The 25,118-nt window shown below is 42.4% G+C and overlaps 1 protein-coding gene across 3 annotated transcripts in view; it reads right to left on the bottom strand.

Moving 5' to 3' along the window:
* Window positions 1-17,721: 17,721 nt before the first annotated feature.
* Window positions 17,722-25,118, bottom strand: part of MAP3K21 (mitogen-activated protein kinase kinase kinase 21) — a 56,913-nt gene continuing 49,516 nt past the window's right edge. The window contains exons 9-10 of one of the 3 annotated variants that reach the window (XM_047702630.1): window positions 22,253-23,038; window positions 17,722-20,738 (exon numbers count right to left, since the gene is read on the bottom strand). In XM_047702630.1, the coding sequence (XP_047558586.1) occupies window positions 20,338-20,738; window positions 22,253-23,038 (1,187 nt within the window). In that variant the 3' untranslated portion in view covers window positions 17,722-20,337. Of the gene's footprint in view, window positions 20,739-22,252; window positions 23,039-24,762; window positions 24,998-25,118 lie in introns of those variants that run through there. The other 2 variants (XM_047702632.1, XM_047702633.1) reach the window with 2 other exon arrangements.

The raw sequence follows: 25,118 nt of genomic DNA, 5'->3' as shown, positions 1-25,118 counted from the left end.
AGATTTGCTGGCACGAAAAAAAAGCTGTTGCGGAAGAATATTTACTGGCTGGGAAAATAGCCATAATACATTCAATGTAAAAGACCAGATGATCAAATCATATGTTTGTGATCCCAATTTTGACTGAAAACAGTGTGTAACTATGGGGAAAAATATTGGAAGAATATGAGCCAAAATCCCAGCAGTGATGATCTCTGAGTAATCATAATCATTATGATTATGAGTAAGGTTTTCTCCTTCTTTGCAGTTTTCAAAACTTTTCAACGGCATAAAGTGAAACTTTTGTAATTTTAAAGGAACATTTTACTAGCCATGCTAGCCTAGAAGAGGCCAAAAGGGGATACTGGATACCCCCAACGCTGCAAAGGGATACGGACCTGTACAATCAAGAAGCCATTGATTTCCTTCAAGGCTATGGTTTCTGTAGAGCAGGAAGAAGCCAGATTTGCAAGGGATCCAAAACCCAGTGACTGAGCTGTGGGAATGTGGCCACAGACCCCTGACATCTGAGACACAGAGTGAAGGGAAGAAAATAATGGGGTCAAATAAAATAAGAATTTATTTAATTTTTCTGAGAGGCAGCAGGATTCCCTCAAGTACTTCCCTTTTCTTCTCCCCCCCACCCAAGATTGGGGAGGACCCAGTATGAGGGTTCTTCCCAGAAATAGAACCAATGCAATATATAGATATAAGTATTGATAGAGATACAGAGAAAGAAGGAGAGAAAGAAAGGGATTTATTGGAGGGAATTTGCTCACATGATCCTAGAGGCTGACGAGTCCCAGAATCTGCAGCTGACACACTGGGGACTCAGAGTTTGGGATGCAATTAAGTGTCGGAGGACCCAAGCCCTAAGAGAACTGACGATGTACGTTCCAATATAAAGCCAGCCACTGGAGACCCAGGAAAGCCCAGGTGTCTGTTCAGGTCCAAAGGCATGAGAAAGTCACTGCTACCGCTAAAGGCAGGCTGGCAGATAGGAGGAATTCCCTGTTACTTGGGGCAAGGGTCAGCCCTTTTGTTCTATTCAGGCTTTCAAGGGGTTGGATGGGGCCCACTTCATCCAGCGGGTGGGAGGCCGAGGGGTGGGCTTCTACTTTATTCAGTTTACTCATTCCAGTGATCACATATAAAAATGCCCTCATAGAAATACCCAGGATAATATTTGACCAATACCTTGTCAAGTCGATGAGAGAAATTAACCATCATAGACCTGATAGAAATGGAATACGGAAAGGATGAGCTTCTGATGGAACAAAGTGCTTGGAGAGGGGGTCTTGGGGGTCAGTCATGGAGGAGACGGGCTCCCACATTGCAGAGGTGTGTGTGTGTAGCAGAGGGGTGGTGAGCTAGCTCCAAGGACTGTAGGGATCTCTTCATGTTTCCAAATGAATAATGCCACTAGGTTTAGGAGATGAAAGCTCACGAAATTCATTCCTTTTAAGTGAAAAATAATTGAAAAAAAATTTTTTTTTCAAAATGACTGCCACAATCACAAATGAGCTGTTAAATTTCCCAATTTTGTTCAGTCTCTGAATACGAAAGAAGAATCAACAAATTATCAGAATCCTCAAGGCTGTGTCTTATGTGGTCATTTTCATTAGATGTGATTTAATGAGGTGAAATGTATTATTTATTTAATTAAAGATTGCTTAAAACTGAAGCCTGAGTGTTCTGTTGAAAGCCATCCCTGAAGCAGACCCAGGTTTCACAAATCCCAACTCTGGCTCTGTGGCCATTGCTACCATGGAGAAAATGAATGCCAAGAATTTACAAATGGGCGAAATTCTTTATTTTAAAGGAGCAACTCTGAAGCCTCCTTATACATGGGGAAAAGGTCACAAGGAAGAGGACTTTATCAAATCTTGTCAGATTATCCATATGGAATATGGTAGAACATTTTACTCCCAACCTGAGGAATCTCTTTTGCAGTTCATTCTACTGTTTACTGTCCTCTAAATATCTAGACTCACTTTAAAACTCCTGCTGCGGCTGACTCTCTATCCCTAGTCTGAGAATATTTATTTCTGAAGAGAATTATTTGAAGTCTGTCACCTTTGAACACCTGGCCTGAGTTACAAATGTGAGCGTGGAATCCTCCTGTGTGTGTCTAGTTTGCTCTGTCTGGTTTGGCCTCAGATACAGCCTTAGAAGTTTGTGCCAGAATAAAACCCACTCGATGTGGCTTATGTAAAAGGGAAATATACTGGCTCAGAGGAGCAGAAAATTCTGGAAGTAGGGCTAACTTTGGACATGGCTAGATTCGAGAGCTCCAATGATAGAATCAGGCCTGTTACATTCACACCTTGGCTCTACCTTCCACTTTGGGCTTCCGTCTGTTTGCACAAAGGAGAGGCAGATGGCTTCAGAAATCCCAGCCCCTCTATTGACTTTATTTGCAAGTCCAAAAGGAGAAAGGGGACATCTCTCCCCATGGGACCCCAGCTAGTCTCATTTCCATTGGCCTGGACTGGGTCACCTGGCCGTCCGGAGACCATCATGGTGCCAGAAGGATGTGATGGAGGCAGCCGGGAGGCACTTCCAAAGAGTCACGTGAATAGAGATACGAAAGGGGACAGGTACAGAAGGCAGCTGAGTGGAAAACGGGAAATAGAAGCAAGAGATAATTACTTCATCTGAGAACACCCCCAGATGATTGTAGGCCCGTTCACTTGAGCGAGTGCGTCTCATTTCCCTTTCCCTTTGTTATTCCAGTATGGTGGGAACCGAGAAATGCTTCTTAAGATCAAAAGATTCTTAAGATTCCTTTGTGAAAGGTGGTAGGTATGGGCCACTCTCCCCAAATCTCCAGTGGGGAATTGGAGATAGCCTCCTTCCCTTCTCCTTTCCTGGCTCCTCTCCTGGCTCAATGTCACTGTTGCTGAGCCTTTGCTCCTTTCTGTAAATAGTATTCATTCACAGCTTGCTTCTTTTATTCTGAGCCTCTGCTGGACCAGTTTTTCCTAGACTTGCTATTGTGGGTGTTTGTATGCACAACTTGCCGCCATTTTCCTGAATTATACCCCCCATTTTGGCTGAACCCTTCTCAATGTCTGAAAGGACAGGCAGGAGAAAAGAAATCATTGTTCACCTGTCTGAAGTCCTTCCAGCTCATCAGACAAGAACACACCTGAGGTGTTTTGGTAAATGTCTACTAAAAGGTCTCCTGGTGCCTTGTGATGTAGGCATCAAGGTAGGTGTTGCTCCTGGCTGAGAATCTGCCATAGAACAATTATCCTAATTCTCACTTCCCTGCTCCCTCTAGCTGTTCAGTATAAACAACAACAACAAAGAAGTAGTGAGGATCACGAAGGTCAATTTAGTAAATTAAAAACCTGCAAGATTTGAATATTTTTAAAAAGGTAATCAGAGTTTAGCTACTAATGCCCCGTAGAAGAAATTTTAATTATTCTGGAAATCCTGAAATTGTCAAGATTTGTTCAGTTTGACATCTTTCCCCTTCTCTACCACCCTTCCAAAAGCAAATCAAGGGATTTATTTAGTTAATGCATTTCAAATTTTTCAATTAATTATGTACTTAAGATTTTGTGAATTCTTGTAATCCTTGAAATGAAATGAGAATGTGTCAGCTTTTAAAAAGCAAACAAGGACAGGAGTACTAGACCAAATTTCCTTTTTATTCTATTTTAGTGTTTGAATTTATTGAAAGTACAAGGGGCGCCTGGGTGGCTCAGTGGGTTAAAGCCTCTGCCTTTGGCTTAGGTCATGATCCCAGGGTCCTGGGATCGAGCCCCGCATCGGGCTCTCTGCTCAGTGGGAAGCCTGGTTCCCTTTCTCTCTCTCTGCCTGCTTCTCTGCCTATTCGTGATCCCTGTCAAATAAATAAATAAAATCTTTAAAAAAAAAAAGAAATTATGAGTAGTTAGGGACATGGTAGACTCATAATTTTAAGAGTGTGTCCACCAGGGCGCTTGGGTGGCTCAGTGGGTTAAAGCCTCTGCCTTCAGCTCAGGTCATGATCCCGGAGTCCTGGGATCGAGCCCCACATCGGGCTATCTGCTCAGCAGGGAGCCTGCTTCCCTTCCTCTCTCTCTGGCTGCCTCTCTGCCTACTTGTGATCTCTCTCTCCGTCAAATAAATAAAAAAAAAAAGAGTGTGTCCACCAATGTAATAGGAAGAAGTAGACAAATTTACAGAATCTTTGCATAAATGCGTGTATAAAAAATGCATTTACATTACTGAACTTTATTCATTAAAAAAAAGTCCATAAGCGAACCCAGCACAGTTCAAAACTGTTTTTCCAGAGTCAGCTGTATCTGTTTGGGATGGTATTGTTTGAAAATACTTTCAGATCTTTTATTTCACTGACATTCATATGTGCAATGAAGAATAATGAGTGGGAAGATACTACTATTCTGTCTTCAATAATGTGTGTTGATTTATAAATATTTGTTCCATGAATAAATAAAAAACTTGTATTGATACAACATGGAAAGTATGGGGGATATACACAGGGATTGGTAGCTAAGACTGATTTTGAAATAATATTTCTGTGAGTAAATTTAAAAATTAAAAACATTTTGTGTCTTGATTTCTGTTTCTTCCAAACTTCGTCATATTCATGCCATATTCACAAGGTAGAAAATGGGAGTTTCCCTCTCTAGGTAAATTTCTCATGTGTTTAAAGAATAATTTCATGGTAATTAGAGAATGATCCAAATCTTGCTCTACACAGTCTGGTGCCCAGAACAGCAGCCTTGCCTTCAACTGGGAGCTAGTTAAAATGCAGAATCCCAGAATCCACCATAGACCTACTGAATTGGAATTTGCATTTTAATAAGATCCCCAGTGATTTATCTGCACATTAAAAGTTGCATATAAAGAACCACTAGCCTTACAGTTCGGCACTGAAGAAGAAAAGAGATTAAAAACGGGGGACCTGTAACGAATACGCTAAAATAATACAGGTGCAATACATGTAGAATCAGAAAGTATAAGCCTAAGATGTCTTTAATTCAGCTTTGATTAAAATTAAGTTGAAGTCAAAGAGAGCAAGCTCTAAAAATAAGAATCTCAAAAGAAGGAGATTCTTTGAAATATTGGAAAAATATTGTAAGAACACAAAAGAATGAGCAGACCTTTAATATCTAAATATTTGGCAAATACTACTGTGTAAAAGACAACACACACACACACACACACACACACACACACACACACACACACACATTGCTATGCTTCCAACTATGATGGGATAACAGGAACTTAACATAGCCTCTCACCACATCCTTGAAATTGCCTAAAACGTCCAACTCCCATTTTCAGACATTGACCAGTAGGTGGTATTGGGCTGTGATCCCTGAGAGAAGAAAAACAAACTAAGGGAGTCTGTGATTCCTTGGGATTGTTGCCTGGAAGGCACACCCAAGACCCATGGAACAGAAAGGTAGATCCCAAGCACAGCATAGTGGTCTGGCTGAGTTTCAGAGAAGAAGAAAGGAGTTCATGGAGGCTGATGTTGAAGTTGAAGAGCACAGAGCTACAGAAGAGAGAGCTGTGCAGGAAGAAATAAAAGAGCTCCTGAATACCTTGAATGTTTGCTCAATACTGAGACATTCATGTGTGGGATGAAGTAGCAGAAAGCCAGGCAGAGAGTGACCAGAGAAATATGAACCAGACTGTCACTGGTGCAGGGTAGGAGAGATATGGAAATCTAGATGCTCCTACCATGCCTTGTTACCCAAGATCCTTAAATAGGGCATTAGAAGGATACAAGAGAACTACTAGATCTGTTACTCTCTGGGTTCTCAAGACGCCTTGACTTCAGAACACATTCTTGAAAGTTAAATAGGACTTTTCTCTTCATCCCAGGTTTGGTGGGGCCCAAAGGCTGAGAACCAAGGTGAGAGGCAGATTAGCTGTCTAGCAATTGCCAAGGAATGGCCCCATAAAAGAGCCTATAAGTGGTGACCCCATTCCATACTTTAAGGGTACATAAGAGGAAGCCTGGAGATGGTTGAAGGGAAGAGTTTTGGGGGTGAGGTTTCTTGGAGAGAGTTGAGGGGTTTCTGCTCATCTATGTTGTCTTTCTTCTGTTGAGGTGGGGATGGGGAGGCTCCCCATTTTAAATGAGGGGGGTTTCAAAAGAATCACTCAGGGAGCTTAGCATGCATCCTTGGAATTTGGGGACTCTGGGAATTAGTACTTATCTCATCTAAACCCCCAAGGATGGGAGCTTAGCTTGGAGCAGTTGGTCCTGGCCACAGAGCAAGAACACAAGGCTACACTGGGAAAGGACACCCCTCTGGAGTATGAAGGGATGAAGTTTCATGTCCCCAGGGGCAGAGATGAAACCTAAAAATGGAACCTTCCAGAGCCATCTTGAAAGAGACTATTCAAATGGACTCCTGGAGAGTTGGAGTCTGATGGCTGGAAACCAGGGACAGGATGCAGTAGTCAGTCAACAGAGGCGTCTCTGCTACCAGGTAACTGCCATCAAAGGTCCCCAGCAACAATCACAAATGGCCTGTGGAGTAAACTCCCTCTCCTGCCCCATTCACCAGTCCTGTGGTGACAAGGCCTGCAGGGGAGCAGAGTGAGAGAAGTAAGCAAGGCTCGGGCAAGAGGAAGAAGACATGTAGGCCTCCTGCCTGACACAGTGCTGATCAGGGGAAGGACAAACAGGTAGACAGACAAGAAATTTCAGATGGGGAAAAAAAAAAGAAAATTCAGATGGGCATTTTAATATCTGAAAATAACTCTGAAAGCATCAGATGGGTGTGAGATTTCCCCAAGGGCTGGAAAAATGAATTGTTAGAGTAGGTTGAAATGGTAAGCTGTAAAAAAGAATAAAGTTGCCTTCTACTCACACTCTGGTCACTAATAAATGAGAATTATCTTCATTTGAATTTCAACTGAGGAATATGCTAGGAATAAGGATATTCATATGATTTCAGCAAAAGTTCTGGAAAGCATCCAAAACGCATGATCCATTGAAAATAATTCGCACGTACAGCTTATGTTTTCCCTTACATTGCATATTATCAAATTTGGTCCCTTCAAGGAAATTTATCTTTTGCTTCCAAACAATGAAAATAAGTATTTTTAAAACTAAGGTTCACAAGGGGGAGGAGCAAGATGGTGGAGAAGTAGGAGACCTAGATATCCTCAGATCCCAGGAGATCAGCTAGATAGTTATCAAATCATTCTGAACACCTACAAACTCAATAGGAGATTGAAGAGAAGAAGAGCAACAATTCTAGGAACAGAGAAGCGACCACTTTCTGGAAGGTAGGACGTACAGAGACGTGAATCTGAGGCGATGAAAAGAGAGACCGCGGGGGGAGGGGCCGGCTCCTGGCAAGCAGCAGAGCAACAGAGCAAAAAATCAGTCTTTTAGAAGTCCGCTCCACTGAGGGACATTGCTCCAGAGGGTAAGCAGGGTGGAGCCCTCATGGGAACAGCGTGATCTCAGGTCCTGTGGGGTCACAGAAGGATCAGGGGTGTCTGAGTGTAGCAGAGCTCGCAGGTATTAGAGCCGAGAAGCCCACTACAGAGACAGAGCAGAGGAGTAAGCTCTCAGCTCAGGGTTACCTTAAACCGTGATCTGGGGCACAGTTGGTCCACTACTCTTTGAGCAGGGAGCCCACAGGTGGCAGATCTTGGGGGCACCCCTTCTTCCTCCTCCGGGGTGAGTGGTGCAGAAGCACGCTGAGGGAGTCTGCTGGGTTTGGGGACTCCAAACAGGGCCGTGTGCCAGACATAGAAGTGCTCAGTCACAGGCCAGGTGAGTTCAGAGCTTGGCCAGAGACCAGGGAGACAGGAGTGATTGAGTGCTTTTCTCCAAGGGCGCACAGAGGAGTGGGGCCCCGAACTCTTGGCTCCTCTGGGCTGGAGATTGTGAGACCACCATTTTCATTCCTGTCCTCCAGAGCTGTACAGAAAGCGTTCGGGGAACAAAAGCTCCCGAGAGGGAACCGGAGCAGATTACTTAGCCTGGCCCCTGGCGAGGGCAGTGCAATTCCCCCTCAGGCAAAGACACTTGAGAATCATGGCAACAGACCCTCCCCCAGAAGATCAGCAAGAACATCTAAACAAGACCAAGCTCACTGATCAAGGAGAACAGAAGAATTCCAGAGGAAGAGAAATCAAAGCATAGAATTCATAGTTTTTTCCCCCATGATTCTTTATTCTTTCCAAGTTAAATTTTTTAACTTTATATTTAGTTATTCTATTTTTTGTAATTTTTCCTCTTTAATACTTTAACCTTTTAAAACTATTTTATCTTATCAATACCTTTTTAAAAAATAATTTTAAATTTTCATTGTTATATGCATATTCTATTCCTTCATTGTATTTAACCTTATTTTTTATATACATATAGGTTTATCTCTCTTTAAAATTTTGTATCCTCTAACAGTACAATTAAATCCTAAATCTAGAAAATGGCTTTGTTCTAATCTTTAGCCTGATCCCATTCTTTTTTCTTTTTTTAATTTTTATTTATTTGAGAGAGAGAGAGAGAGAGAGTACAAGCAGGGGGAGGGGCAGAGGTAGAGGGAGAAGCAGACTCCCCATTGGGCAGGGAGCCAGACATACAGGGCTCGATCCCAGGACCCTGAGATCATGATCTGAGCCAAAAGCAGACCCTTAACTGGCTGAGCCACCCAGGCGCCCCCTGCCTGATCACATTTTTCTTCTTCTTTTTTTTTTTTCTTTTTTCAACCAACTTCTTATCAATTCCTTTCTTAGAATCTTTTTAATTTTTCATCTTTATAGTCATATTCCATCCATTCATCATGTTTACCCTTATTTTTGTGTGTGTGTCTATACACACATACACACACACACATATATTTTTTTTCTTTCTTTCTTTAAAATTTTAGGAGGCAGTTTCTTCTAACAGACCAAAATACACCCCAAATCAAGTGGGTGGCTCTGTTCTATTCACTTGTCTGTCAAACAAGAAGATCTAACAATTTTAAATATCTACGCCTCTAACATGGGAGCAGCCAATTATGTAAACCAATTAATAATAAAATCAAAGAAACACATTGACAATAATACAATGATAGTAGGAGACATTAAAACCCCCTCTCACTGAAATGGACAGATCATCTAAGCAAAAGATCAACAAGGAAATAAAGGCTTTAAATGACACACTGGACCAGATGGACCTTACAGATATATTCAGAACATTCCATCTCAAAGCAACAGAATACACATTCTTCTCTAGTGCACATAGAACATTCTCCAGAATAGAGCACATCCTGGGTCACAAATCAGGTCTCAACCAGTACTAAAAGATTGGGATCATTCCCTGCATATTTTCAGACCACAATGCTTTGAAAATAGAACTCAACCACAAGAGGAATGTTGGAAAGAACTCAAATACATGGATGCTAAAGAGCATCCTACCATAGAATGAATGGATCAACCAGGAAGTTAAAGAAGAATTTTAAAAATTCATGGAAACAAATGATAATGAAAACACAACTGTTCAAAATCTATGGGACACAGCAAAGGCAGTTCTGAAAGGAAAAATATATAGTGATACAACCCTTTCCCAAGAAACAAGAAAGGTCTTAAGTATACAACCTCACCCTATACCTAAAGGAGTTGGAGAAAGGACAGCAAAGAAAACCTAAACCCAGCAGGAGAAGAGAAATAATAAAGATCAGAGCAGAAATCAATGAAATGGAAACCAAAAGAACAGTAGAACAGATCAATGAAACTAGGAGCTGGTTCTTTGAAAGAATTAATAAGATTAATAAACCCCTGGCCAGACTTATCCAAAAGAAAAGAGAAAGGACCCAAATTAATAAAATCATGAATGAAAGAGGAGACATCACAACCAACACCAAAGAAATACAATTATAAGAACATATTATGAGCAACTATACACCAGCAAATTTGACAATCAGCAAGAAATGGATGCATTCCTAGAGATGTATAAACTCCCAAAACTGAACCAGGAAGAAATAGAAAACCTGAGCAGACCCATAACCAGTAAGAAGATTGAAACAGTCATCAAAAACTTCCCAATAAACAAGAGCCCAGGGCCAGACGGCTTCCCAGGGGAATTCCACCAAATATGTTTTGGGAGGTACCTTCCTTTGAAGGTGTTGGTGTTGGGTGTATGAGTATGTGTGTATGTGTGTATAAGTGTATTATTTTTTGTGTGTATTTGACTAGGTGCTATGAGTGTATGAATATGTGTGCAAATATAAGTGCATGTTGTATTTGTGTGTGAGTATGCATTATGTGTTTAAGTATATGTTGTGTGTATATGTTGTATGAGTTATGCATTTGTGTGTTGTGTATTTAAGTCTAGTGTGAATGTATGTAAATATGGTGTGTGTGGCATGTATTATAAGTGTGTATATGTTATACGCTGTGTGTATTTTGTGTATATATGTGCACATGTCAAGTGTATATAGGTACGTTGTTGTATATACTTATTTTTTTTACATTTCAAGTTTTTATGTAGGTTCTAATTAATTAACATATTGGTTTCAGGAGTAGAGTTTAGAGAGTCATTATTTACAAAAACACCTGGTGCTCATCACAAGTGCCCTCCTTAATCCCTGTCACCCATTTAACCCATTCTCCCACCCACCACCCCTCCAGCAAACCTCAGCTCCTTCTCTATCATCTGTTTTATGGTTTGCCTCCCTCTTTTTTTCTTTCCCCTATATTCATCTGTTTTGCTTCTTAAACTCCACATATGAGTGAAATAATATGGTATTTGTCTTTCTCTGATGGATTTTGCTTAGTGTAATACACTCTATCTCCTTTCACATCATTGAAAAGGACAAGATTTCATTCTTTTTTTATGGCTGAGTAATATTCCATTGCATATATACACCACGTCTTCTGTATCCATTCATCTGCTGATGGGCACTTGGGCTCTTTCCATAATTTGGCAACTGTTGGTAATGCTGCTATAAACATCTGGGTGATGTGCCCCTTTAAATCAGTGTTATTGTATTTTGTATATTTAAGTGTGTGTGTGTCATGTGCTCCCACAATGTCCATTATAGGATACAGTATGTGGTTAGTTTGTATTAATTAAATGAATATTAGGGAACATTTTTAAAAACTGAGGTATAATCAACATACTTATAATATTAGTTTCTGGTGTACAATGGAGAACATTTCTTTTTTTTTAAAGAAGAATTTATTTATTTTTATTTGAGAGAGATCAAGAAAGCACAAGCAGGGGGAGGAGCAGAGGGAGAGGGAGAAGCAGTCTCCCAGCTGAACAGGGACCCTGATGTGGGACTTGATCCCAGACTCCAGGATTATGACCTGAGCCAAAAGCAGATGCTTAACCGACTGAGCCATCCAGATGGGTTTCAAGATGGGTTTTAAGTAGATATTTTGATGGGTGCTGGATGGGTTTGAGCAGCAGGGGAATTCTATTTTCAGCCAGTGTCTAATGATGGTGGAACACCTACTTGAGACATTTTGGTTCAATTCTGCCTTGGCTGCATATAAATATTTGGAGATTTAATGTAGTTTGCAGCTATAAAACTTCCTTGCCTCCATATTTGGAACAGACATATTTAAAAAGATCACTTTATAAAGATTATCTTCTTGTTTTTGTGTAACCATCACTGAAAAAAATCAGTTTTCTTTGCTCCCTTCATTTTGTTCCCTTCATGATACTTTCCCAAATCACATTCATTATTTTTTTTCCCTTTTCTTCTAAGGGTATAAATTTGGCTACAATTTTTCAAATAATAAAGCTATGTTGGCCTTCCTTGTCTGTGAAATATTATGTATATAGTGCCATCTAGTGTGCAGAAAGCAGAAAAATCAATGCAAATAATGCAAACAGGATTCTTCAATTTTTGAAACAGGTACTTTGGATTTGGGTGATGAAGAGATTGAAGAAACAATTACCAATTCATTGATTTGAATCACATTTGCACCTCTTGTAAATAACTACCTATTTCAGGGGCATCTGGGTGGCTCAGTGGGTTAAAGCCTCTGCCTTCAGCTCAGGTTATGAGCCCCGCATCAGGCTCTCTGCTCAGCAGGGAGCCTGCTTCCCTTCCTCTCTCTCTGCCAGTCTCTCTGCCTACTTGTGATCTCTCTCTGTCAAATAAATTTTAAAAAATCTTAAAAAAAATAACTACCTATTTCAGAGAAAAGGCTTGGCTTATTGAGAACATCAATACTTATTAAACCATGAGACATAGAGATTTTTCTAGTTTTTAGTTAGAGCTTTTACACGACCAAGGGTCACTGTAACTCACATGACCAAACACCTTAAAAAGAAAACCCTTTTGTTCTTATAGCAGTCTTTTTTTTTCAATTAACATTTTTCTATAGACTCATGTAATAAAATTAGATGTGTATTTCCTGTGGAAAACATTCCTTAATAATTGACTTAAAGCTTTTTTGGAGACATGGGAGAATGTGTTCTGACTTTTCGACATCCAGAATGAGAAAATTGTACCTCCTCGTTGTTCCCTGTCAGCCCATTTTTGTCAGTCTCTGCAGATATGTCCTGGTTCTATCTCCTGCTACTAAACAAACAGGGCTAGGCTGAACCATGACCAGCCAGAAGATGACATCACCTCGGGGATCCAGCAGCCATTTTGTAGGCAGGTAGGTAGAACTCAAAAGGGCTGCCTCTTTTAACACAACTGAGGAGCACCCACTTCCAGTTAGGAGGACTCTCTCTGTTGATAGCAGCCAAGAATGGGCTCATTCTCAGATAATAGTAACCTAAAAAGTTTTGTTATGGATCAGGGAAGGTATCTAAGAAGCCGTAAATGTGAGCTTCCACTGTTTTCTCTTCTCTGGGTCTTTTTTACCCTCAAGTTGTCTGGCCTCTTTGCATTATTTGCTCTTTTCAGTCTTTCCAGAGAGCTTTCTCCACCTTGCTTCTCTTTACGTTCTTCATCAGAGCCAGGCAGTGGCAAGAGGGAAGATGGCCATCGAGGCTTGGAATATTAGTCTGTCTGAAATCAGATAATAGCAAAAATAGTATTAGTCTGCTATCCTACAGTTTTAGGGATAGAGAACTTTTATACGTGGTTTGTGCCATTATGCTGTATCTTTACATTCTAGGAAAGAACGGAAAGAAGGAAGAGTAACAGAGATTGGTGGGCTCTTGGTCACTGTGTTCCTCTGACAGAACCCCTTTGGGATTTTGTTGGTAGGTAGAACTCAAAAGGGCTGCCTCTTTTAACACAACTGAGGAACGCCCACTTCCAGTTAGGAGGACTCTCTCTGTTGATAGCAGCCAAGAATGGGCTCATTCTCAGATAATAGTAACCTAAAAAGTTTTGTTATGGATCAGGGAAGGTATCTAAGAAGCCGTAAATGTGAGCTTCCACTGTTTTCTCTTCTCTGGGTCTTTTTTACCCTCGAGTTGTCTGGTCTCTTTGCATTATTTGCTCTTTTCAGTCTTTCCAGAGAGCTTTCTCCACCTTGCTTCTCTTTACGTTCTTCATCAGAGCCATTCAGCACCTTCCACTATCATTAAAACTCAGATGAGTCCATCTCCGGTCTCTGTGTCAAATTCCAGCTCCACCTGCCAGCTGGATGTCTCTAGAATTTTTCAGTCACTCAGAATTGCAAACTGCACCTGTCCAAAATACATCCTCAGTTTATTTAAGTGCCAAGTCTCCTTTCAGAGCCTCAGTTCTCATGGCTGGCCCTCAACCTCCCCTGCAGTTAACTGTCTACCCTAACTGACTTCTTGTTCTTCTTTGTCCTCCACCGCTAATAGTCCCCAGTTTGGAGATTGGAAACTTGCTCTCACTTGATCCTTTCCCTCTTTCCTCTTGCTGGTATATATGTTGAAACCTCCTCTTTGGCTCTAGTTCTGCCCTCTATTTTATACACAACTGTCGTATTTAATATTTTGAAACATGTTCCAGTCTGTCATGGAATGAATTGTGTCCCCCCCCCCCGCAATTTGTATGTTGAAACCCTAATACTGAATATCTCTGAATGTGAGTGTATTAGGGATTACCCTTGCAGAGATAATCAAGTCAATGTGAGTCATTAGAGTGAGCCTTAATCCAATATGATAGGTGTCCTTATAAAAAAGGAATTGAAACACAGAAATGTACAGAGAAAAGACCATACTAAGACACAGAAAGATGATCTACAAGCCAAATAGAGACCTCAGAGGAAACCAACCCTGCCAACAGCTTGGTCTCAGAATTCTTCCTCCATCCAGCTCCCACTCACAGGGTAAGGCTCTACCCCAGTGAGAATATTGGATTCCTAAATGTTTTTACATGAGTTCACTTGGAGGGCAGTGGTTCTACTCTGAGAGAAGCAAACCAACATGACAAGTTACCACTCTATCCAGTGCCCAGAGTGTGGCTCAGATATTTTGCTCAGGGCACGAGATGTTACTCAAGAACAGAGCTGCAAATTTCTCATCAAAGGATCTAATTTTACTTAAAACACAGTGTGGGGAAGTTCAAGCCTAAGAGCACTCTCAAAAACCATGGCTCCTCTTAATTAAGAGCAATAAAGCTAAACCACAGGTGAGTTGCTTTACCAGAGAGAATCAGGCAAAAGGCATTGAATAAGATCCTGCCTGGGGTCAGAACAAAGCTTTAAAGACCGGCCCCCAAACCACCCCTGTCTGAAATTAATTGGAACAGACTGTAGAGCAATTTGTGCCTCAGGCATAATAAAAAATAATAGAACAACCGGTCAGCAATTATTGGGGCCTAACAACTGGGTGTAATACCCAATGAAGCACATAGCGTAAACAAGAGATGAGTGGAAGAGAAGGTCAAAGGGAACCGTGCTACAACTGTCATCCCAGGTGGTGGGTGCACACCAAGCCTACACATTCTGAGAAGCAACACCAAAGTCTTCACACTGTAGGGGGAAGGAGACTTCACCAAAATAGTCAAGCCAAATCACTAACCAACCAACCAAACAAAAACCACAAAGTAAGACCTGAAGAGGGGATGAGGGAAATCGTTACCCACAGCTGCTACAGTGCATTTCCTAAAATGTCTGGTTTTCAGCAGCAACAACAAAAATATGAGATAGGCAAAGGAACAGGAAAGCATGACCTATATGCTGGGGAAAAAAGGAGGCAAGAGAAATGGACCATGGAAGATTTCAGACAGCACAAAGGCTTCCAGGCTGCCATTATAAATGCATCCAATGAACTAAGGGAGGATACAATTCATGTAAGGGAATATATGATGACTCTCATTAGAAAGATAATCAGTAAAGAGATAAACATTACCCAAAAAAGTATCAAATGGAAATTTTGGAGTTGAAAATACAACAACTAGATGGGCTCAACAGTAGATATGAACAGAAGAATGAGAGAATTTGGAGAGATTAACACAGATCAATACAGATCAATGTAATCTGGAAAAAAAAAAGAATAAAAATGAAGGAAAAACCCCAGAGAAATGTGGGACACCATTAACTACAGCAACATATGTGTAATGGGAGTACTAGAAGGAGAGAGCAAGAGGAGCATAAAAAATATTTGAAATTACAGCTGAAAGCCCCAAATTTGCTCAAAACATAAACCTACACCTCCAAGTAATTAAAAAAAAAAAAAAAAAAAAAAAACTCCAAGCAGGATACAGTCTAGAGAAAGATCTACACTAAGACCTATCATGGTAGGTAAAAATAATGAAAGCCAAAAACAAAGAAACTGGAAAGCAACCCTTAAGGAGAAAAGGAGTCAAAGGCCTCCCACAAGCTAGTGGCTGGGGAGCGCCTCTCCCTCTGCTGGGGTCTGGCTTCCTCCTACCTTCCCTGAGTCCCTCAGATTACATCCCTCTTCCAGAGCTAACAAAGCAGCAACTACTTCACCTTTTATAATTCATTCCACGTGTAGTCAGAGTTGGCCACATAGTCTGTGAGGCCTAGTTAAAAAATTAGCAGACCCTGTTCTAAATTTATTAAGAGGGCACCTGGGTGGCTCAGTTGGTTGGGCATCTGCCTTCGGCTCAAGTCATGATCCCAGGGTCCTGGGATCGAGCCCCGCATTGGGCTCCTTGCTCAGTAGGGAGGCTGCTTCTCCCTCTCCTTCTTCCTGCTGCTCCCCCTGCTTGTGCTCCCTGTCAAATAAATACATAAAATATTTAAAATAAATAAATAAATGTATTAAGGAATTCAAGATGATGGTAGCAAAGCATTAGTATCAAGCTCAGGAACTTCCGGGCCCTGAGCTCTGAATGGCACAAGTCCATGCCCTCGAAGCCAGCCCTGCCTAGTTGCACACTCAAAGTCTTTCTTACTAGATCTTACGAATCATGCAGGCTGGGTACACAGGTGGTCTCTCCCTGGCTCACCACTAAGTCCTTTAGTCTTTCCCAGCAGTCAGGAGGCACTCCGTGAGTCTGTCAGCATACAGAAGTTCCCTAACTCAGCTTATTTGTTTTGCTTGGATATAAAAACATAGGTAATAATTACTGCACTGTATGGTAACTATTACCATTTATAAAAGCTTCTTTCACTGTGTTTTATTTACCATGTTGGCCTTTTCAGAAAAGTATAGACTGCTTCTGACTGATTATTATACATTTACCTTGCAGTTCTTAAATAACTTCATGTGTATAGACCTACCGATCAGAATATGCCATTTTTCTGAGTTGACCTAGTAGGTATGCATGTTTTTGGTTTCATTTCACATTTACTTAAAAAGTATCCCACTGTATTAACCACTGTTAGCTTTGCTTTTAAGTACTCACACATTTCTAGACTTCCAAACTTTTTGGTGGAAAAATTACGTTAGCTTTGGATTCCATTTACAAAGCTCACACTTCAGAAGTCTCCAGCTTCTCCACTATGTGTACAGTGGGTTACGACAGGTGTGAACAGGTAGATGGTAGGGAGTAGATATAGGTTGGGTCTTTGGAAATCTACCCAACTTCTCTGTGTCTATTTCATTCCTAATGAAATAGGGCTATTACACTTGCCTCACAAACTGTACTGAAGATAATTATAGGCGTCTTACATAGGCACCTAGGAGGGTCGCTAACACTTGGATATGCAATGGCTGTCACCTGTCCATCCGTCTCATGTGGCAAGGTGATGCTTGGGTTTGCGTGGGTTACTATGATCTCTTTCTTGATCTTCCCAAGCTTCCATTGCTAAGTAAGAATTACTGGATGCTTCACGATTCTTAAAATTCTTCTGATTCAAGTGTGTTAATAATTAGCATGTCTCATTAATCACATCCCTGCAGATCAATGGAGATTAAGTTCCTACTAGTTCCACGCTGCAAAAGCGTGCCTTCTGAAAAGATGGGAGTTGCAAAATTCTCAGAGTGAAATGCAACTTTTCAACGCATATGTCAACCACACATTTTCAAATATAGAATCTCATTATACTTTTAAAAAAGTATTTAATCCCAGGGGCCCCTGAGTGGTATGGTTAAGCATCCAATCCTTGGTTTTGGCTCAGGTCCTGATCTCAGGGTCATGAGATCGAGTCCTTTGTTGGGCTCTGAACTCAGCAAGGCGTCTGCTTGAGTTTCTCTCTCCTTCTCCCTCCACACCTTCCCATGCGCATGCTCTCTCTCTAGAGGAGATGGATAAATCTTTTAAAAATAAATAAAATTTAAAAAAGTATTTAATCCCATGACTCACTTAGTGATCTTCAGTTTAATGAAATTAGCAGGCTAATACCTGTCTAATGAAGCATCAGTGATCTTTACTAACGTATTTTTCCTTATTAAATACAAAATGAACCACTACAAACTATAGTCACCATCATCAGATGAAAGCCATGGAACAAGTAGACTAGCTATAAAAAGAAGTTTATTAAAAAAATAGACAACATATGTAAACATCTTTTTCAGTCACAAGGCTTCATAATACAGCATAACAGGCTCAGGCCTTAAGTTTCTGCAGTGGGAGCACCTTCAATGTTGACTAATGGTAATCCAGCTTAATTTCTCTTTAGACGAGCTAGTAAGTCTACATGAAAATAAATAGCCAGATTCTGCTAAACATCCTAGCACACATAGAAAATCACAAATATACAACAGATCTCAGCAAAAAACAACAATTTGCTGGAATGCGAGCTTGAATCCTGGTATTGCAACTATCTTTTTAATGTAGTTTCATTTCTAAATTCATCATAATGTTCAGTGGACTGAAACAGAGCTACATGGGAGCAGGAACAGGGCAGAGGGAGAAGACAGATGAACACCCACCGCTACCCTCCACCCCTACTCTCTCACACACACACACACACACACACACACACAATGTTTTGGCAGAAGCGAAACTGAGTTTCTATACTTCTTTTACGTGCTATTTTAGGCATGTATTTCCTTTACTTTTAGCAGGAAATACATGCCCCCAAATGACTGAACATAGAATGAAGCAGCCAGCCATAGTTTCAAATGTGATACACTTTTGAGGAAATCAGATTTTGATTTCGTACTTGAACAATCTCCTGAAAGTGAAGCCAAATCCTAGAACAGACCATACTACGACATAACAAAGGGAAGTACCTGAGATTTTGCTGCAAGAATTTTAAACCCAGGATTGTTTTCCTTGGGGTGGAATGCACTCATGTTGATAGAATCCTTTCAGTGCTCTGTTCACCATCTGCGGGGGGCGTACCTGCCAAGTCACTGGATGTGTCGAGTGGCCAAAGAGTATCGTTTTCTTGTTTCTGGTACAGGTGGGCGTTTTATCACAGCTGATTTAAATTGCCGACATTTCAGTTATTCGGGAAACCTTAACCAAGGTAGAGTTTTAAATGAAATGTCAAGTGATGTTTGCAATTTAGTTTTTCCTTGTACACCAAATGTTAAGTGTTTATTGTCATCCAAAATAACCACATTTTAGTGGCAGAAGGGAAGCATAATGGAACTTGACAAGAGTTCAGACAAATTTACAAGCTCCTAGACAGCATTTCTGTAGCTTAATAACTCAGTAGTCTATTTGTATCATAGAGGTATGATTTTATAAAATAACTCATAAAATCATTTCAAATCATTTCAAATCCTGATCTGCTACCTCAAATCCATTTAAAATCCTGTATCTGAAAATAATCCATATTTGTCATTTCCACCATGTCAGCTTATCTTAGCAGATGTCTAACATTTTTCCACAATTTACTGAAGCATGAAGATAACTACGAAACACTTGAATTCTAACAGTGTCACTGTTTCTTGATTTGGCAGTGTTTCTCTCTAACGGTATTTGGGTTTATCAGAATAATCACACATTTATATAGAGAAAAATAAAATGGAATGACATGAATGTTTACAATGAATACCTATGTCACTTAATTTTTTAAAAACCTACTACAAAATGAAAAAGATTTTTAGTCTGGAGACTGAGTAAGTGGCTCCTGACGAAACAAGAACCATTTCTATAGGAAGAACCTACCAATTAGCCTTGCTCAGGGGAACATAATGTGGTCTTAGCCAAATGCCCATGACTGACTGACTGACCTTTTAAAGATCCGTTTTGGGGGACACCTGGATGGCTCAGTTGGTTAAGTGTCTGCCTTTGGCTCAGGTCATGATCTCAGGGTCTGGGGATAGAGCCCCACATCGGGCTTCTTGGTCACCCGGCTTCTCCCTTTCCCTCTCCCTCTGCCTGCTGCTCCCCCTGCTTGTGCTCTTTCTCTCTGACAAATAAATAAATAAAATTTAAAAAAATCCATTTTGGGGTTCTGATAGATAACATGTTTAGAAGTTACATTCAGTAAAACATTTACAAGTACATTCAGTAAAATTTCCTCAGAGAGAAATAGGCATAATCCATGTGACGCCTCAACATATCCATGCATCGTAAGCCCACTGCTCAGTTCAGGGGGTGTCACTGGGGCTCACCATCTATTCTAGTCTTCAATTTTTTCAAAATACATACCTTTACTGACTAATATCACATTATTCTTGGCTTTTTTTGCGCAAATAACAAAAGAAACAAACAAAAAAAGAAAAAAGAAGGAAGGAAGGAAGGAGGGAAGGAAGGAAGGAAAAAAGAGAAGGAAGGAAAGGCAAATGGGGAGAAAACAAAAGGAGGGACAAACATGGCGCACCTCATTCTGATTTGGGTTTGGGGGGATGCTGGTGAGAACCAACAGAACTTTACAACTACGCTTCAGGTAACTGTACCCAGCATAGCTTTACGCTGCTGCATGTTTCTTGTTTCACACTCATTTACACTTGTTTTGAACATTCCAAATTACTACATAAGATTCCAGTAGCCAAAAAACGACAGACCGCTAACAGCAATCACATACATTTTTTCCGGAAGGTTGACATCCATTACTACTTCAGTATAATGGCCACAGCTTTCGAAAACACAGCAGCATTTAACAGTTCAAATTGTTTTCATTTGTTCACCTTAAAAACAAAACGAAACGCAGAAATGCTTGAACAACGTAAGGCACTTAAGACAGAAACTCCTTCTCCAGCTGCCGCACGGACGGTCGGCTGGCTCTGCTCGTCATCCTGCCCAAAGGCACTGGGCCGTCCCTGCTCTGGCCTTGGGCGTCGGCATCCAGGAGGGAAGGCACGTGGGGTGTAGTCCTGTCCTCGGCCCCCCTGGGGGGACAAGCAGTGGGGGGAGTTGGACCTGGCCCGACAGAGAGCACCTGTGCCTGCCTGGCGGGCTGTGACTCTGAGCGGCTCCTGAAGGTTGGCAGGCGAGGTGGGGGCACCAGGGCACCGGCTCTTTGTTTTTCCCGCGGAGCCTCCCTGGGCGGGGAGCACTGGGGCGTTCCCAGAGTCCACTCCAGGGACAGGTCCGAGGCTCCGGGGTCTGAGCTGAGAGCTACGCCTGCAGCAGCTGCTGGAGAAAGCAAAGACGGTGTGTGGTTAGATCGCGACTTCCAAGCCAGCCGACATGCAGACCCATAACTAGGAGGACCGGTCAATTACGGGGTCACCTTCAAGGGAGCTTCAACAAAACACCCTCAGCACACACCTTTCCAAACTATTGGGACACTGTGTGTGTGTGTGCGCGTATGAAGAAGTAACTGCAAGGTTGGAAGGGGTGTTTCTGCCCGGGGAAAACTGCAACCATGAATGCGGCTCATCACCTCCACAGCACTTCGGGCCGACGATCACTAGGGCTGTCTTAGAAACAGGGAAGTTTCACGATGGATTACACTAAAGGTTTTAAAGGTTTTTTTGTTTTGTTTTGTTTTTTTTTAAGTGATAGGCAACATGATGAAACTCCACTTTCAAATTATGATCTGGGGGCGCCTGGGTGGCTCAGTGGGTTAAGCCGCTGCCTTCGGCTCAGGTCATGATCCCAGGTCCTGGGTTCGAGCCCCACATTGGGCTCTCTGCTCAGCAGGGAGCCTGCTTCCTCCTCTCTCTCTGCCTGCCTCTCTGCTTACTTGTGATTTCGCTCTGTCAAATAAATAAATAAAATCTTAAAAAAAAATTATGATCTGAAAAAAATGGATGGCAGCAAGAAAGCAGTTAGATTTTAGATTTTATATGTCGCCCCTTCTCTTTCTTGTCCCAAAGTCCAGACTCCTCACCACTCTAGCACATAATCACTGGCTTCTAAGTAAGAGAAAAAAAAAATGGTTTCTCATGGGATTGCTGACCTAGGATTTCTCCTGTGCAGTCCTCAATTACTAATAGCTACTGCCTTACAAGAGAGGAATACATTTATCTAAAGACAATGGACAATAAACTGAAAAAAAAAAAATCACTTCTGGGCAGGGTTTTGGAAGAGCAGAGGAAAAGCAATAGAATGGGAACAGTTTCAGTTTCAATCACACTGGACAACTAGCCATACTGCACAACTCTGTACAATCTAAAAGGCATTTTCGTACACATGACCTTGCTTAATACTCATAACATATATTTGTAATTAATATACAAAAGAAATAATAGGCCCCGCACAGCATGTTTGGCTCTTCCCCCTGCTAAAATTTAGCCTGACGGTAAGCTGAGCAGTGATGCTGGGGGTAGCAGAGGACAGCTTATCACAGGGGAGGCTGGGCGGCCAGTTTGAACTCCAGCTCTCCCACCAATCGGTGGTTCAGATGTGGGCAAATGACCTGTCCTCTCTCCTGTGAGGGGCTTGGGGCAGTTATTCCCCACCTGCCCGTTCTGTTTCAGTTTGCTAGCATATACTGACACTGCTGAGATCAATTATGCCTTTCTCAGAATTCAAAGAATAGAGTCAAATAAAAAAGCAGGGTAAAATTCAAGGAGCCGTATTAACTGTGCAAACAAGCTTGTTCAACGTGACCACTTGGAAAGATAAAAGTAGGTATCCATGCAACTTTACGTTCTAATCTCTGTGGTGGGGATTTGTACTTTGACCCAACTAACGCAACCTACTTGGGGTCTGACAAGCATTTCCCTCGGACAGGGTTCGTCTGTGATGTGATGCTCGTTCTTTTGAAGAAGCAGAATAAGGCACATTCCCGCACGTCCGCTCTAGGAAAGGAGGAGATGGGTTTTTCCATCGACTGCAATCAGTCTCGAGTCTTGGCGTGGAGGTCGGCTCGCGACTACGTCCTCCAATGGCCGCGCAAAAGCCTGGAGCGGGCATCTCGGGGTCCAAAGCGACGTGTGGGCTGCCCTCGGACAGCTCTGTGCTGTCCGTCTGCAGCAAGCACTTGGTGGAAAGAGAGGGCCCGGACAGAAGGCTCATGGCGCCTGGTAGAGGGAGTAAGGGTGGGTTGCTGGCCCTCTCGCCCATAGACGGTGGCCTTGTGGAAGGACTGGCCCCGCCTCGGGACTTGGGAGCCCACTGGAAGATCCCCTCACGTTTCTTCCTTTCTTCTTTGGGCAATAGTCCTCCGGCAGCCTGTGCTTGATGAAGCTCTCTGATATCCAGCCCCAGAGCAACCGATGCCAGCAGCACGGTGCAGCTGTACAGGGCAGACTCCGTCTTCTTCCTCTGCGGGGACCTGCTCTGACTACTTGTAGGGGTCACCTGAGGAGGGCTTGCAGCAGGGCTCGAAGAGGGGCCCTCCTCCCAGCTTCCAGGCTCTACTGGATCCTCTCTCTGGCCATCTTTCCAAAGAGGTAGATCAACGTAGGCTTGGCTAGGAGATTTTATTTGCTTTGGTTTTCTGTGTTCTGGTCCATCAGAAGAAAGTTTTGGCTCTTCAGAAGCACCTAAACAAAGATATAAATTGTACCTGTTAAGTATGATTTGAAGGAAAAATAATTCAAACTGTACTATAAAATAAGGCTAAAAACTAATAAACATTCTAAGTCAAAGCACACGGAGTCCTTTTCAGTTCAGCAAACCTTTCGTCCAGGAGGACCTGAAGGAAAGGGAGCCTGGGGCACAGAACTCATGGTCCCCTGCAGAGGATGCAGCGAGCACATCACCCGCTGTTCCCTGTCCTTCAGCAAATGGTTCCTCACCGGCACGGGCAATACAGTTATTATTGGAAAAAGTCAGCAAGTTACAGAAACGCACACACCCACATGCAGGCCCTGTAACGTGTCAGACAACACATGCCCTTTGCCTCCTCTCAGCGTGTCGGGCCCGGTTATCTGTAGCTCACCTGCGTGTACAAGAACCAACAGGCCCCAGATCAGTGGTTCTCAGAGTGTGCCTCCTGGCCCAGAGCTCCGGCATCCCTGGAAACTTGCAGAAATGTGAATTCCTGACCCACTCCAGACTATGGAGTCAGAAATTCCACCGCTGAAGCCCAGGGGTCTGTGTTTTAATAACCTTTACTCAAGTTTGGGAGCCACTGGACTAGAAGATGATTCTCCAAAGAGGGCCCAAAGGCTAACACATTAGATCAGCTAAAGAACAAGCAGTCATTGTTATCACAGACGTGCTCAGCAGTGAGTGAACAAAAACAACAAATGGCTTAATCCATGTTCCAAGCAATCACAACAGAGCCTCCCATGACTTCCCCAGTATTATGTCTTATAATACCTGAGTGTGATCTAGAATCCAGATAAGCCAAGACACCAGCTTTGCCCCCAACGAGCTGGAGGTGCTTTTCCCAGCATCCCCGTCCTGTGGGGTGCCCTCTCCTTCCTCTGCCTGGCCTCCTTCCACACTCTCACACTGACCCCAAGCTCCCTTTTCCCCCAGAAAGCCCTCTGTCAAAGTACCCCCTGATGCCAACAGAGCCGAAGGCGGCTCATCCCCCCACATGCAATCTCAGCTTTCTCCGAAGCTCCCCCACCCTTGCATCTTTCGGTGTTTGTACTTTGAGATCACAGTCCAGATGTGCACACCGGCAGATGGTAGGCTTCTGACCACCTGTTTGCGTATTTAAATTTGGAAGGATCTCCCCTGCATAGTATTCATCACGTAGGCATGAAATGCATTTGGGTGAAATGAATATGCATCACACATGTGCCCAGCACATGTAACGGGCAACTAATTATCAACTCATCATTTAAAAAACAAGAGGGGGGGGGGGCGCCCGGGTGGCTCAGTTGGTTAAGCGGCTGCCTTTGGCTCAGGTCATGATTCCAGGGTCCTGGGATCGAGCCCCGCATCGGGCTCCCTGCTCAGCGGAGAGCCTGCTTCTCTCTCTCCCCGTCTCCCTGCCGCTCTGCTTACTTGTGCTCTCTCTCTAGCTCTCTGTCAAGTAAACAAATAAAAAAAAAAATTAAAAAAAAAAAAAAAAACAAGAGTGGGGGAATGCTATCGATAAGTGAAATTCATTGACTTAAAAGTACATTGAGCCTGGGCTGCCTGCGTGGCTCAGCGGGTTAAGCCTCTGCCTTTAGCTCAGGTCATGATCTCCGGGTCCTAGGATCGAGTCCCACATCAGGCTCTCTGCTAGGCAGGGAGCCTGTTCCTCCTCTCTCTCTCTCTCTACTTGTGATCGCTCTCTGTAAAATTAAAAAAAAAAAAAGTACATTGAGCCTTTCCTAATGTGTGTTCATAGGTACCTTTACTGGTCAGTAAAGCAGACTCTTCCCCCTGAAGTGGGCATGAACTTACGGTGGTCCATTGTAACCTTCCCTTTTGATTACTGATGACCAGCATCTGTAGCCCTCAAACCAAGGTAAATATTTACATAACATCAAAATGTGTCCTTTGAGGATTCATGTAGGCATCTGGACAGGTGGTGAGTGTCCGCTGTGTTCCAGGCACTGCGAGTGGTAAACAAAAGTGATAAAACCCTTGACATTCCAGTTTGGGAGTGAAACAGAACACACACATTAAGGGCGTCAATGTAGGCAAGTAAGGATTTCCGGTAAGAGCTATGAGTAA

The sequence above is a fragment of the Lutra lutra genome, chromosome 14, assembly GCF_902655055.1.
Source record: "Lutra lutra chromosome 14, mLutLut1.2, whole genome shotgun sequence".
NCBI classification, from domain to species: Eukaryota; Metazoa; Chordata; class Mammalia; order Carnivora; family Mustelidae; genus Lutra; species Lutra lutra.
This window is presented reverse-complemented; position numbering and strand designations above follow the sequence as displayed.